Raw genomic sequence first — 15,538 nt, forward strand, 5'->3', positions numbered from 1 at the left:
GAGGCGCGTGATGCCTTCCTCGCGAGCGCCGCGTCCTTGTTGGCGGGTGAACCTCCCGCAACGCTCCCCGCGGGGGGGGCGGGGGGAGCGTCCTGAGCCGCTCCGGTCACGTGGTGCGGCTGCGCCCGCCGAGGGGGGGCGGCCGCGGCGGATATACACCATATAGTCCCTCCGTAGCTGTGCACCATAGAGTCCTTCCGTGGCTACTCCGTCTTGGAGCCGTGGTTTTGTGTCGGCGGCTCCTGGGTTTAACCCGTAGGAGAACGACAGGAGAGAAGCCCAGAAAGACAGGACATAGGCCGATAGGCGCTGGCGAGAGGCAGGTGACGCTTGGCGGAAGGACACCTCACTATCGCGTCTGGTCTGCCTTAAGGCGGATCCTATATAAGGGCGGCGCGCGGGCGGTGCCACCTCATTGTGTGCTTGTCTCCGGTCGTAGAGGTTGTGTCGTTGTGTCGAGTGTGCGGAGCACCTCCCCACGCGGCGCGGACCCGAGCAGTCCCCCTCCCCTGGCCGCCATGGCTCTTTAAGGCGGCAGGGCCAGCGGCGGCATCGGCCAGTGCAGCAGGCGCAGCAGCAGCGGCGGCGGCCCCAGCACATCCCCGGCATCTGTAACCATGGCGTGAGTATTGTGTGTGAGGGATGGCTGCTCCCTCTCCTTCGTGTTGATAGTCGCCCTCTTCTTATCCCCTCTAAATGGGCTTCTGGGGCGGGTTTATCACCTCTGTGGTATCTCACGGAGGGCGGGGGGAGATACCTGGGTATACCGAATAATATATAAAACACTTGCGTATACCAAAATGGGTGCGGGGAGAAGGGATCTTTGTGGAGCTCAACATCCCGAGGGCGGCGGGTGTCAGAAATGGCAGGAAATGCCATTTCGGAATAAGTTACGAAGAACGTCCATGTCTCCTTTCGTTCAAGAAACCTCGATTCCAAAATACTTAACTTTTTATTCATGGGGGCTTCGTGGGAAATTAAGTAAAAGCAGTGCATTCCTAGGGAGGGTTTTTTCCCGCCCGCGAGGGGAAATGCTGTACCTGGTGGGAAATGGGGCACTGGAGGTTTTGGGGTTTTGAGTATCAGTGCCACTCTGGTTTATAGTCAGGAGTAGATAAACGAGGGCTGTTAACAAGCTGGCAGCAGTACTAATACCAAATAACTGAGTACTGTAGCGTAAAGCCTGCCCTGGTCACGGGGCACGAGTGAGCCCTGTGCAGGGTGGGCGGCTGCCTGCGGTCGGTGCTGGAGCCGCGGTGGAAACGTGGCACGGCACAAAATGGCGGCCGGATCGCGAAATGGCGACGGGTGGGCGGGGCCCGTTCCTGCCCGGGCATGAGGGAGGCGGGGGACGCGCAGCTGGAGCCCGCGCCCGGCTGTGCTTAGCCTGCTGCACGGGAAGTACCGCCGCGTTTCCGAAGCGTCACAGCTTTAAAAGGCTACTATGTTGGTCAAACCCAGTACTCATGATTTTAAGTTCTGTTGGCAGGTTTTTCACGGCATCGCACAGCAGCATTGCTGTAGTCGACGAAAAGACCCTCTACTTGACCACATCCTTTGACGTCAAAGCGTTAAAAACTGACGAAGATGAGCTTCTTGAACAACGAGATGCTGTTGGGGGATTCAATATCCCCCTTCAGCCAGCCGTGTTCGGTGGCTGAGGAAAGTCTGGGACTCCTAGATGACTACCTGGAGGTGGCCGAGCCCCTCGGTTCGCATGGGTTCTCCAGCGACAAGGCTAAGGCAGTCTCCTCCAATTGGCTTGCTGTGGACAGTTTAGGCAACACCATAGATAGCAGCCAGGGTAAGATATTATTTATTTGCATGAAGTGCATCAGTTACAGTGGTACATAATAGTTTATTAATGTCCAGGTTAAAAATAAATTGCTAGGTTTTCATAAATGTGAAGGCAAACTCACGTGCATTACCTCTGCTTGGAAAGCGCATTTACTGCGCTGCTTACACAATACAGAATTGCTGGTTATGGTAAAGTGACACTTCTGTTACCCTTTTAGTAACATACCAGTTGCTAATGGTACTGTTTCCTGGCAGATGTCACAAGAAAAAAGCATGGTTGTGTGTTTCAAATGTCCCTGAATTCTTCTGGTCTTTGAGTAAGAGGGTTGGAATGTCGCAACAGCTGACTTCTTACATTGTACCCTGTAGTCTTTGGCAGTTCAGTGGCAGGGTATTTTCTTCTGATGGTTTTCTCAATATAAGAGAGAAGATGCTAAATAATGATGAGCTGCTAGGTGATTTTCAAAAGCTTGAGTTGCGTTGGTTGATAGTTTACCAAGGTGATTTTTTTTTTTCTTGTGCAGAGGATGCCTTCTCTGGCATGGAGTGGATGGTGGAGAAGATGGATCTGAAGGAATTTGATTTTGATGCCCTGTTAGGTGTGGAACATCTGGAAGCCACCGTCTCACCAGACGAGCTGATGGCCACGTTGGAAGACACGTGTGATCTCCTATTTAATGCTACCATCCAGGAATTTCACAACAAAGAACTTCCACTGATAAATGACCTAATCACCCATGTCCCCGAATCTCCAATTGCAGCAGATCCAATGATCCCATTGGCTTCTGCTTCCCTTTGGTCTTTTCCCCTCTCCCCAGGGTCTCTGACTTCCACTCCAGACCACTCATTTAGTTTAGAATTAGGTAGTGAAGTGGATGTTCTGGAAGGAGAAAGAAAACAGGAGTGCCCTGCTGTTGTGGTAGTGATCACCAAGTCTGAGAAAGAGGAGGAGAACCATTCCGATGATAGCGGAATATGCATGAGCCCAGACTCCTACCTGGGAACCCCCCAACATAGCCCCACCAATTCAGTCGGATCCCCCAATGGCAACCAGTTGCCTGCAGATGCCACCTGTGGCTCTGTGCGGTCCAAACCATACGATCATCCTGCAGAGAAGGTAGTGTCAGCAAAGGTGAAAGGAGAAAAGAAAATAGATAAGAAACTGAAAAAGATGGAGCAGAATAAGACTGCTGCCACACGTTACCGGCAGAAGAAGAGGGCAGAACAGGAGGCACTGTCTGGGGAGTGCAGAGAGTTGGAGCAGAAGAACCAGGCCCTGAAGGAGAAAGCAGATTCCCTTAGTAAGGAAATTCAGTACTTAAAAGATCTGATAGAAGAGGTCCGCAAGGCCAAGGGCAGAAGAGCTAGGGTCCCTGAATAGAGTAGTCAGCAGTGTTGATGTGCATGTATATAAGCTTAATGCTAAAGCTGTGTATTGCTGTCTAATAAATAATTTTATAGTAAATGTGCAATGATGTGAGATTAATGGGTACCTGTAAAACAAGATTTGCACCACACCTGGATGCAGGTACAAGCACAATCATCTATTAGGTGTCTAGCAGAGAATGCAGTGTGACACCTCTGCTGCTCGTTCTGCTGAGCGGTGGATGTTGTACAAGTGCACAAAAGTGCTTTGAATGCTTAATAAAGTGTCTCAGTTTAACTGCCACCCTCTAATTTCCATATATACTAAAATAAAGGATCATACTGGGGTACCTTGGGTTTTTCAGCAGCAAACTTAAAAGCCTGCTTAAAGAATTGAGCTGGGGGAGTCACTGGAAGATAAACCTAGGTAATACAAAACATAAGGTCAGTGATGTTGCATGGTTGGGGGGAGGAATGTTTTCAGACTTGAAGTGTGTCAGAAAAATAGTCCAGGGTCCGAAACTGGAAACATGAAATATGCAGCTTGCTGGGAGACAAGTCCAGAGCAAGCAGAGGTGGTGTTCAAATGCACTTTGGTTTGTCCTGTCTCTGTTGGTCTCGGAATGCCCTAAGTGGCAGGAGGTATTTCCTTGCCCCAGCTGGTGGGGTTGGCGTAGGAGCTCCTGTCATACTGGTGTGGGCCAGGTAGGCAGGGTTACTGTAGCACTCTTATCAATGGAAGACGCTGGTGTACCAAGTAAAGATTTGGAGTTTTCTTCAGCTGCCCACTGACAAGTCAAATTTTAAGGTCTAAGCATAAATTTGATTCTTCTACCAAGGCTGCAACTTGAGTTGAGCTCTAGTCCTGACTAAGCTGGTGCAGTGAAGGTGCTGGTGTGCTGGAGCAGCACCTGTGTGTGTGGGGTCAGGGTTCCTTCAGATTTGGGGTGTGCCATTTTCAGCTATTTTTTTGTTCAGTTTTTTTTTTTGGCCACTGATACCCCCATTTAACAGCACCTAGTCCATCTGGCACATGGACGTGCACATCCTTTCCCAAGGAGTTGATTCCTTCTTACTTGCACTGACATGGCTCAGTGAGCTACCCAGCTGGGGCACCTGGACATCCCAGCCTGGCTGGCACATACACACAGGGTTCCAGCCAGTGTTGGGAGTGGGGAGGGAGAAGGTCTTTAAAGGCGTTAGAAAATGGCTTGTCCAGTTGCAGCTTGGTGGGGGTCCTGGTTTCTGACACTTGAGCTTGTTATGTCCTTGAGTTGGGCTGCAGTCCTCCAGCCCTACTTGTCCAAGCCATTAGCTGACCATGGGATAACAGCCATGTGCTCAGGGACCTTCTATGTAAAGGCTCCTCCAGCAGGCAGGTGAGGCAGGTAACTGCTGGCAGCAGGCAGCTGCCTGCTGGCTTGGAGGGAGGAATGAGCCAGGCCCTCTGTGGTGTCTTTACCTGTCCGTGCTCACAGCTGGTGCCCAGGTGATGTGGATGCCATTTAAATTAAAGCGAGAAGGCTCCGTGTCAGGAGTTAGGGCTCATGCCACGCTGAAAGTGGTTTGAGTAACTAAGACCCTCCCCTTGGGTTTTATGAGACAATGAGTTCCCTGTGTTTGAGTAGTCTCTCACCTGGGAGAGGGCACTGACTACCGTGTGCTGTATGGGATGCACTGCAAACTGGCAGGCACACCAAGGTCTTGCTTTAAGTGCTGCTTTGTTCTCCAGAGCTTACTGGAGACTGCATGCAGGGGCAAGGGACTGTTGCGTTTTGAGAGTTAGACAGATGTAATAGGTTTTTTTCAGATCAGCTGGACCTGCCAGGCTGGGGATGGGGATAATTAGAGGCAGAAAAGCCCAATAAGCAGGATAGGCTTTGCCTTGATGGGTCAAATCTGCACCTGAGGTGATAATGTGCTTAGTCTCAGCTGAGCCACAGAAAATATGATAACTGGTATGAGTGCAGGGAAAACCTCTCCTCTCCATACTGATAACCGTTTCCCACCACAGGGCAACCACTTCCCTTAGAGCCATAGCAACACCTGCTTAAACTTGGCAGCAGCCAGGGCTGCAGGGACGGTGGGTGTATTTTGTAGCCCTTACTCAGTTCTTCAAAAGCCTGAAAAGATTGTCAGCACATAGGCAGTGCTGTCTGTGAGCCCCCCCTGGCTAAAATCAATTTTTCTTTGAGTCCATACTCTGCAGGCAGATGAGACAGTGTCTGTGCTGGCCAGTAAATACACGATTCTGGTTTCTACAGCCCTCCAGAGAGCATGTAGCTCCAATTTACCAAATTACATTCACTCTAGGGAAGGAAGATCAGAGCTGGAACAGGCAAGTAGGAATGCGTGACACATCCACGCTGCTTTGCTCTCTGTAGCCGTGTGTGCGTTTTATAGAACTCCTTGCAGGAGAATCAGGAACCTGCCTTTGAAGAGCAGTCAGCATCATCCCTGCTTGCTGAGCCTCCGAGCTCGTGGCTTTGCAGATGCAGCCAATATGGCAACCTTATGCAATGCCTGCTGAAATGACGCCGTGTTTCCATACTTAGAAACTTATTTAAGATTTTACACGGGCTAGAGATTAGAGCTGACTCTTCCTCTGTGTTTTTTATCTAGACTTTTCCTCCAGGCTTGCGTTAGGCACAGCCAGCATCACACCACTGGGCTCTGCAGCCCAGCAGCTTGTCCAGCCTGCAGCAGGAGCCGAGGAACACTGAGGACACCGTCACATAAACTCCAGCCCACAGAATAAAAATTCTGATAGCCTCCTGGCTTGTGACTGATTTTACATTTTGCAAACTGCAGGGGTTGTCTCCTTTCTCTCACAGCCTCGCAGAACAAATGTGCCTCATTGAATCCTTGTGGCTTGCATACAGCATGATACCATGTCCAGAAATATATTGTAGTGCATGAAATGCAGGCTTTACCCATCCCTGGAGGAGCCCAGTTCTTCTACATCCTTGGAAACAGCAGAATTCCCCCAATCTACATTATAAAAAAGCTATTTGAATCTGAAGTTGGCACAGCTGATGGGATTTCTGCCTCAGTTATTTTTCCTCTAAATTAAGAGCAGTGAAGTAGAGTTCACACACACAGCATGTGTGACCCTCAGGCTCCCGATCCCTTAGCAAATTTTGTGCTTCATGGTAAACAGGAGTCCAATATTCCCCCACGTAACCAAACAAGCCCTGGCGATTCACTGCTCACTGAGCTGCTCTGACAACCTACAGCCCCTTCTCAGGAGCTGGTTTCTGCTGTTGTCGTGATATTTATAACCATCTTCCTCTTCACCCTGCCTTTAGTGAGAGCCAGGCACTTGCACTTCTCTTTCAAAATGAAAAGAGGAAACCATGACCGCTGACAACTTCTTCACATGCCTGTGTGGAGGATCAGATACACCTTTGCAGCACGCTTACAGAAACAAATCCACAGCTGCAGCGTTGGAGAATGAAGAAAGAATGATGATAAAATCTTCCAAATAGCTTTTGCTCTGGCAGAAGGCCCAGAAATAGCTGCAAGGACAGCCTGTCCTTTGGGAAATGAATGCTCCTCCAGTGCTCCCAAGCTGGACTATAGAAAGAAAATATGGGTTATACTGATTGAAACAATTTCACACAGTGGTAGTCCATTCATAGCCTTTTTTTTGGGGTGGAATATCTATAAATTTTTGGCCAGAAGAATACCTGCTTTCTTTATCTTTCTATAGACTTAGGCCTTCAGGAAAAAAATGAGTATCTATATTATCCTTCCTACAAGCATAATTTCCATCTTGTGCATACTAATTTTTTTTAGTATGGTTCAAGTAGTGTCTGGAGATACCCTACCTTCCTCCGTCCTCTTCCTATGTTCACAGCCTTGCCGTGCAGTCCAGCACATAAACTCCTGTTACACTTCATTTCTAGCACAAAGGTAGTCTTGGGGTCTTACCATGAACGTCCCTTGCTGGGCCAGAAATGCTCACTTTTGCTGACTCTCCCATTGAAATGCTTCAGGCCCTGTGAATTAACAGAGGAGTTCGGTCCCCTGACCTAGGCAACACTATTTTGGCTCCTCAGGTATCCTAGGTATGCTGCCTTTGCATTATTTTTGGTGCACTCATGCAGCGTCACAAGCCACCGAATGAAGCTAGCTCTACCCACAAGCTCCAATTTCCCTATTACAGAGGTACATGTTCTCCAAGCAATGCCTAGCTGCCTCTCATTTCTCCTTCAATTGCTCTTTTTCTCTCTTTTACACGTACACACCCTGTTAAGAAATGGCAGGGAGCGAGTTCCAGGCACAGCAGATGCGTCAGCTTAATTTATATAGGGCAGAGAGCCTCCTAGTTCTGTAACTTCTCTGCATCTCCGTTGCAGTGTACAGGCAGGCAGAGAAAGAGCCCTAGTCTTTGCCTCCCATTAAAGGAGATAAATGATCTTGCTGGCACGCAAGCAGTGCAGCTCAGGACAGACCAGCTTGGCTGGATCACTGGTTAACCCTGCCAAAAGCTTATTCCTTCAGAAAAAGGTGTGTGTAGCTCTGTAGACAGCTGAGAGCAACCTTCATGCTTTTTATGTCCCCTGCCCCCATTGGTTAGTGGTTGGCACTGTTAATCCTATTTAACGTAACTATGGATAGACATGCAAACCTTTAAGCTGTCTCAAACCTACTAACCCTTCAGTCTGCCTTGGCTGCAGTTCCACATTTTGGGCTGTAAGCAGACATTAGGCAGCCTGCCTTCTTTCATTTTTAGTTGAATTGATGAGTCTTTGTGTCTCAAAATGAGAAACTTCCTTAGCTGTAACTTTTATTTTCTGGGTTATTTAGGACCCTGCTGCTGTGAACCGTTTCTACAATAACTAGGCCCCTACCTGAGTGTTCAGGAGCCTGTCTGTGCTGCAGGTGCTGGTGCTGTGTTGATCATCAGCAAGACTGAAATTGAAGGCAGTCATGGAAAACAAACCAGAGGGTGAGATTGCCAAAGGTTTTTAGGACCCTTCCCCCCTCCTTGGTTTTCCACCACAGCTTTTTCAGTGTTTTAAATCTCATTTGCCTGAGCAAGTTTTACAGTCTGTCTTTGTTCATTGGTGGCCAGGTTTGTTACCACTTTGTCATTTCAGAGGCAAGAAATTGGTTAGTGCCCTGAGCAAACATGTTTTCTTGGTTTACAGTTGCAGTCATCCCCCCTCCTGATGCACATATAGCACTGGTAGTAGCTGTTGTTGCTTTCTATGGTAAGGAAGTGAAGACTTGCCGGTACAGCAGAGGCTGTATGGGCTTACATTAGCTTGTACCCGTTGGAACAAATTGCCTTTTTTGCTTTCCATTCACATAATGAGGGAGCAATAGGCCATTAACAGGCTTGATGAATCTTATTCACACTAAGCTAGCTCAAGACTGAGCATCTGGGAACTATTCTGCTTCCTCTAAACAGTTTCCCTGGAAAGGTTCTACCACATTAATAACACTCCAGAGCTTTTATTTGCATTTATATTAAAGCTGCTGCCGCCACCTCCCATTCTGACTCCCTGCTGCATGTGGGTGGAGATACACTGTAAGATGGCAACCTCCTCCTTCTTCTCCAGCTCAGCTACCTCTATTTTCTGCTGCAGGATGCTCAGCTGGTGTCGCAGAGCTGGGAAGAGAGCCAGCAGCCTGATGAGCTCAGCCAGCACGCAGCCCTCGTCCCACAGCAGTGGGACACATCCCTGTGCTGCTGTTCACAGATGCGTGGGAATGAAATGCTGTCCAGCAGGTCCAAAGGTTATGGGCTGCAGCCTGTCAGCTTCCAGCGTGGGAAACTGAGGCTGGAGGACAACCAGAAAAAGAAGCTATGGCAGCTGCTCCTTCCCTAACTCCCTCTTCTCTCTTCCACTGGGCAGAAAAATCTGGCTGCAAAGAACTGATAGATCACAGAATCATAGAATGGGTTGGGTTGGAAGGGACCTTAAAGGTCATCTCTTTCCAATCCCCCTATGATGGACAGGGACATCTTCCAGTAGACCAGGTTCCTCAGAGCCCCATCCAGCCTGGCCTTGAACACTGCCAGGGATGAGTAGGTTGCTCCAAGGTAGCCACCTACTGGGGTTCCAGCATAACAAAGGAGCTGGCATGCCCTGGGCATGGCTAGACCATAACATAAGACAGCTGGGAGTACAAGAAGGTGCTCAGCTTTAGCTCACCACCAAGCATGTGCCTCAGGCTGATTCCTGTTCTCCCTTCTCACTTGAAGACATTTCCCTCAGGGGCCAACACCCATCCTTATCTACCCAGTATGCAGATGGCACTGCTCTTCTTTCCTAGGAGCTCATGTCCTGCCAGACAGGGGGAAAGTCAAGGCTGGAACGTTTGCTCTTTGCCCTTGCAGATCTAGAGCCACCCATTCACTTCTGCTTACTTTTCCTTCCTCCTACTAAATAATTTATTGGAGGATATTGTTGGCTGTACAACCAAGTTTGGTTTCAAATGGCAAAATTCAGTCTGTCAGGCAGCTTCACCCTCCTCAACAACATAATGCCTCATGGCAAAAACCTTGAGAAGTATGTTGATCACTTGTGTTGGCCCTAATAGTCTTTCCAGAGAGTAATGAGAGCTACCATCCAACTTTTAAACTTCACTGATCTGGGTGTTATTATCCTCAGGGAGAACTGCTCTGGGCCTCACTTTAAAGTTCCTCATTGACTCTGAAAGGAGAGCTTTCCTGTTTGTTTATGTTTGCAAGCAAACAAGCTGAGTTTTGTACAAAGAATGAACTTCATTACCCTCCTGCTCTTTTCTGGAGCAAGGATGGTTTTGCTTTCCTCAGCCTGCAGAAGGGCCCAGGAGCCAAACAACCACAGAAATAAGAGTGTGTAGGAGACACTGGTAGAGGAGGTGCAGGAGATGACATGAAGGACATCTGTAAGGCCACAGGAAATCCCAAATACTGAAGACAAAGGCTCAAAACAAAATAATACCCCAGAAATCTACCTCTTTTGATGAAGTTGTGGCACAATCAGCTTTTAAGAAGTTGTAGTTCTTTTTTTTTTCTTACACTTTTTAAATTTTGGGAGCAAGAACAGACTGAAAAAAAGGGAATTGCTCTTTGAACTGTTCTATATTTACTACTTTTGGCTGCAGATAGTTGAACTTGATCCTATTACAAGAAATCCCCTCCCATGTGCTATTGCACAATTTCCAGTACATACACTTCAGTATGTTCACTCTTTCCCCTGTCTGGACCTCATACATCTGAGTGACCTTCCCTCTCATGCAGACAAGTGGGAAAGAACTCAACAGAGGAGGCACAGATTTAAGAGGACAGTGCCAGGATTCAAGAGGGCAGGGAAGGGATAATGAATTCTTGCCAGTGCTGACATCAAGCAGCTGCTGCTCAGGTCAGCCAAGCCCCTTGTAAAGCCTGGCATTAGCCCTTCTCCTTACCTGTTTTTTTCTGAAGGAAACACACTTTCAATCTTCTTAGGTAAGGGGCAGGAAAGGGCAGTGGCAGGAGCTCCCCAGAAGCACACTTAGTGGTTTAGTGAGGAAGCTTCTGTAACAACACTCCCACCTGCTGGGCCTTGTTTGTTACAACTGGGAATTTGGCAGTAGTTTGAGAGAATACAACTTCCCTTCAACCCAGCACCACAGCCTCAGGTTCAGATTTTAACTTGATGCCGAGACTAACATTTTGGTCACAAGCCCTCCTGGCTACAAGCTCTGCAACATTCAGCAGGGGAGCCCTCCTGGCATGGCTACATCTCGGTGGGATGCTCTGGTATAAGCATCCAAAGGACAACTTTGTCTGACAGCTCTTCCTTGGAAAGAGGGGAGACCGTAAGTAGGCAAAATGGAGAAGTCATCTCCATTCCACTGCACTCTTTGAAGGCCTCAGCATGTCAGAGAGAAGATTAAATATATGTGTCAACATGAATCAGAGAGGCCATTCACACAACTGAGTCATCCTAAAGACAGGAATGCTTGGATCAGAACAGTGACACAGTTTGTCTTCATCAACTGTAGCTTGTCATAATAATTGCTATTACAAAGGCAAAGAGAGACAGCGTCTGCAACAATTATTTGATCAAATGACATATAAAAAGTTTTTGCAATGACTGAAAGACCTGACAGGGGTTGTAATAAGAACAGAAACTGCAGGGCTTCTCAGGTTTAACAGTCTTTCAGAGCATCCTACCCTTCCAGGGATTTATTAGTGCTGGTCCAAACACTTCTCCATTCAGATACACTACTTTAAATACCCCCTGCCAAATAACACAGATAGCAGAAGCCTTACATCCTGAGGAAGGGGGACAAGATTTGTATTTGGCTTGGTCCGCCCTTCAACATTAAGAATGCAAGACTTGCTGGCTGCAGGAAGATAATTATAAGGTCAACACATCTCAGAGCCAAGAGAACCTCCGTGGCTTTAGCTGGCCAGTAACAAGTTCTGCACAGATGCAGAGCTGCCCTGCAAGTCTGACATGGAAGTCCTCGCTGGCAGAAGGGCATCTCTGATGTCCCATCTCAAACACGATGAGGAAATGTCCAGTCCTGTGTGCTGAGCACTTAGCTGCAGAAAGACCGGAGCTGCAAGAATTCCCGTCACGTTGTTTACGGTATCCCAAAGTATTCTCTCTCAAATTTACGGAAATCTTCCTCAGTAAAGACAGTGCTTTCGGGCTTCTTCTTTTCTGCCTTCTCTGGAGGCTGATCTTTGGACTTCCTGCCTCTGTTCTGAGCAAGAACCTTCAGTCGATACAGAAATGGAAAAAACAGCAGTCATTGTTATCCAGACCAAACCACAAAATAGCAATTTTCAAGCTCACCTGCAGCATCTCTGCTATTCTACAAGTACCCTGCTATATCCTGGAGTGCCTCCAAAGAAAAGTGAGAGGCAATCACCGATGTTAACCAAAGCAGGTCACTGGGACAACAGTACATATCAATTTGGTATTTGGAGTCAAATATGAAAACTTCTCTCTGTAGTAACAGTCACAGAGATAGAAATACTGATTTCAATTCAGATCTTTTCTGAAACTATGACCTTCTTTTATCATCTCTCTCCAGGAGACAACTGGAAAACTGAACAAGGTGGTGGAATTCCCTCAGCATTTTCTAATACACCATCACCTCCTTTCACAATCTCCAGCTTTAGAAACACTGGCCTAAACCACCTGATTTGTTTATGTAAGTTAACAGCCTGTATCTCATAAAAATAGCCCAACACTAGCAGTGTCAGCTATCCTCCTCTTCAAATACTGGCATGGGACTACCTTTTGGGAAAGATCACTGGCTTTCCCAAAAATTCTCAAGTTATGAGAAACACCATTCAAGATGCTACAAAATTCCTATTACCTGAGCCAGCAGTACACCTGGTTCCTCATCAAACAGCCTCCAGCTACAGAGAGGGCCAGTTTGATTGACAGTAAGGAGAAGGTCTGAACCACGGCTTCTTTGCCACAGGAAGCTATGAAATCTTTGGTAATTAAGAAAAGCCAACAGTTGTCAGTACATTTGAGGAACCTAATCTAGCGGGTGGCATCCCTGTTCGTGGTGGTGCAGTTGGAACTGGATGATCTTTAAGATCATTCTATGAACTTAACTAGTATCAGAGAACAAAACAGGGGACAACATATCAACAGGAGTTTAAAGCTTACTAAGTTATTTTTCCAGTGCACACAGAAATTCCTCAAGGCAACTTGTAAACAGAAAATTGACTCCCATTCACGTCTGTTCCTTAGTGGAAACAGATCCCCAAATAGAAGTTGGTCTTACTTTTTCTGTGATGGCTTTGTCTGCAACAAGTCGTCCCTTCAACATGTACTGCAGGTTTTCTCTCAAGTGATTCACAGGCTTCTTCTTATGATACTCCTCTGGGACAAAGCAGAGCGGGACAAAACACATCAGCTGCTCATCCAGGCAGCTCACAAGGAGACACACAGGCGGATCAACGAGGCACCGGGATAAAGACACCGCTACAGCTCGGGGATAGGGGTGCGCCCTCAAATCAGGCTGTGTTTAAATGACACCAAAAGGGCATCCGGGAGGATGGGAAGGGATGGGATACAGCGACCGGCAGGGTGGCTGCGGGACATCACAAGGGGACCCGGTGCGAGGGCTGTGGAGAGGCCGGGACTCACCTATTGCCGACTTCACGACTCTCCCCTTGACCGTGGCCTTGTTCCTGCCGGGCTCCGGCGCCCTCTTCCTCCGCCTCGCAGCGCCCGCGACCCTGGCGCCATCCCGGCCCCGCTGGGCTCCAGGAGGCACCTTTCCCTGCCCTGCAGCGGGAATAGGGACGGAGTTACTCCAGCCGGGAACCACCCGCTCCCCGCCCTCACAGCCCCCGGCCCCCGCGGGCTCACCCGGCGGCTCCAGCAGCTCCAGCCCCCGCCGCAGCAGCGCCGCCGACATGGCCGCGCCTCGGCCGCGCTTCCGCCCGGTCCTGGCAGCGCTCCGCCGCCTGCCGGCCCCCACAGCGCCCCGCTCCGGCCCGGAGGGACAGAACGAGCTCTAGGGATGCAGGAAATCCCGGTGTTGATGGATGTCTAGGTACCACACTGCTAACTTGGCAAAAATAGGTGCCAAGAGGATGGTGCCAGACTCCTTTCGGTGGTGCCCCGCGACGAGACGATGAGCAAGGGCCATAAACTAAAGCACAAGAACTTTCACCTCAACATGAGGGAGAATTTCTTTACTTTGAGGGTGGCAGAGCAGTGGAAGAGGCTGCCTGGGGAGGCTGTGGAGTCCCCCTCTCTGGAGACATTCCAAACCCACCTGGCCACGTTCCTGTGTCACCTGTTCGAGGTGACCCTGCCTTGGCAGGGGGATTGGACTGGATGATCTCCAGAGGTCCCTTCCAACCCTAACAATTCTGCGATTCTGTGAGTATGTCAAGATTATCTCAAGTCAGGATGTTCTTTGATGTAAGATTTTTGTATACTTTCAAGCCTAATCAACAAGAAAAGAGACCTAATCAGTGGAAGAGGTGGCAGTGAGTATCCCTTAATCAAGAATGTCCTGGAATTAACAACCTTTAAGGAGTAGTAAATCACAATGTTGTTGTATGTCATTAGAACAGATAGCAATTGGCATCGAGGACATCCTGGAACTAACGAGCTTCAAAGATGAGGTATGTCTATGTATACATTGCTAACTTGGCAAAATGCTCAAGTACAACTCAAGTATGTTCACTGTAATACTAAAAGCCTTGCCTAGAGGTCAAAAAGAAAGTGCCCAAGTGAAAGCCCTTCCCTTAAGCATACATAAAAGTTAGCTGGGCTTATGTAACTTATATGGAAATTACTGACAGCAGAGGGTTTGTACATGTAAAGTTACTAACTCTGAACATCTGTGTATAAATAATGGTGTGGATAGTCCAGTGGGTGTGCTTGATCTGTGGAATACCAGCAAGCACCCAGGCTTGTGTAACTCTGAAATGTGCTTGTTGCACACCGGGTAACAAATCCTATTTTGTGGACAATACAAGAGGCAATCGCCACCACAGGGATAATAAAAGGCCAGGAAGAAAGGGAATGGTGCCATGTTTTTTCTCAATGAGGTCCCAAAATCCAGGTGTAACTTTGTGCTAGACTCATCAGGTAGAAAGGCTTGCTCTGCCATAAATTGCATCTACTATTCAGGGTTACTTTAGTCTATTTGTTTAATGCTTCCTTCTCCAGTTTTCACCCCTTTAGAGACTTGATGCTAATGTCTGCTAAATTTAGCTATCATTTGAATAAAGCTTATTCAATTATAGCCAGTGCTGGCAGTAACAAGCTGACATTGGAGGAGAGAGGTTTGTTCTCCCTCAGACGGGTCCTGCAGGGAGAAAGTTAATACAAATGGCTCTCATTGTTTCTCATGGTAATGATTTTTAACGGGCACTGATAACAGTTAAACCTCAGTTTATTAAAAGGCAGTCATTCTCTGGAAATTGGTATCCAGCTCCTGCAGATGTCACCTCCATGCCTATCTTTTGTTGTTCATTCTCTTCTGAATCCCTGCTTGGATGGGTCCCAGCATCCTGTGTCAGTTTCTGCTGATGGTGCTGACACACCTTTCTAGACAGGACTTACTTGGTGTTTATTCCTGGCTTCAAAACTGGAGAACATTAACTGCTTGTCACTTTTCACTCTTAATTTTCCTTTTACAGTAATCTGAGCCTTTTTTTTTTTTGATTGATTTGGAGGGCCAGTCACTGGGTATGTAAAGCAGAGCACTCCTCCATTTTCTTGTTTTCTTTTTGTATCTGGTGGAACATAGAGCTTGCTCAGCTCTTATTCCCTGACAGGTTTGTACTTCCAGTTTTGTGAAAGCTCATAAAGTTACAAAGAGGTTATTGTAGTTTTGCAACGGAGAAGCTGAACAAACCATGAGTTAATAGCCCATTGGTGAAATTGAAGAAAGCAAT

At 47.9% G+C, this 15,538-nt stretch overlaps 2 protein-coding genes across 2 annotated transcripts; one reads left to right on the top strand and one right to left on the bottom strand.

The window, feature by feature from the left end:
- Positions 1-46: 46 nt before the first annotated feature.
- Positions 47-3,262, top strand: ATF4 (activating transcription factor 4). Its single transcript, XM_064655136.1, has 3 exons — positions 47-622; positions 1,490-1,804; positions 2,322-3,262. Exons 2-3 carry the CDS (start codon positions 1,588-1,590, stop codon positions 3,176-3,178), a joined length of 1,074 nt encoding a protein of 357 aa, XP_064511206.1. The 5' UTR covers positions 47-622; positions 1,490-1,587; the 3' UTR covers positions 3,179-3,262.
- Positions 3,263-11,191: 7,929 nt separating this feature from the next.
- RPS19BP1 (ribosomal protein S19 binding protein 1) lies at positions 11,192-13,594 on the bottom strand. The gene is made up of 4 exons (XM_064655140.1): positions 13,491-13,594; positions 13,266-13,406; positions 12,901-12,998; positions 11,192-11,871 (listed from the first exon to the last, which is right to left on the bottom strand). Exons 1-4 carry the CDS (start codon positions 13,537-13,539, stop codon positions 11,737-11,739), a joined length of 423 nt encoding a protein of 140 aa, XP_064511210.1. The 5' UTR covers positions 13,540-13,594; the 3' UTR covers positions 11,192-11,736.
- Between the last annotated feature and the right edge of the window lie 1,944 nt (positions 13,595-15,538).

This window comes from Pseudopipra pipra, chromosome 5, assembly GCF_036250125.1.
Source record: "Pseudopipra pipra isolate bDixPip1 chromosome 5, bDixPip1.hap1, whole genome shotgun sequence".
Classification (NCBI taxonomy): Eukaryota; Metazoa; Chordata; class Aves; order Passeriformes; family Pipridae; genus Pseudopipra; species Pseudopipra pipra.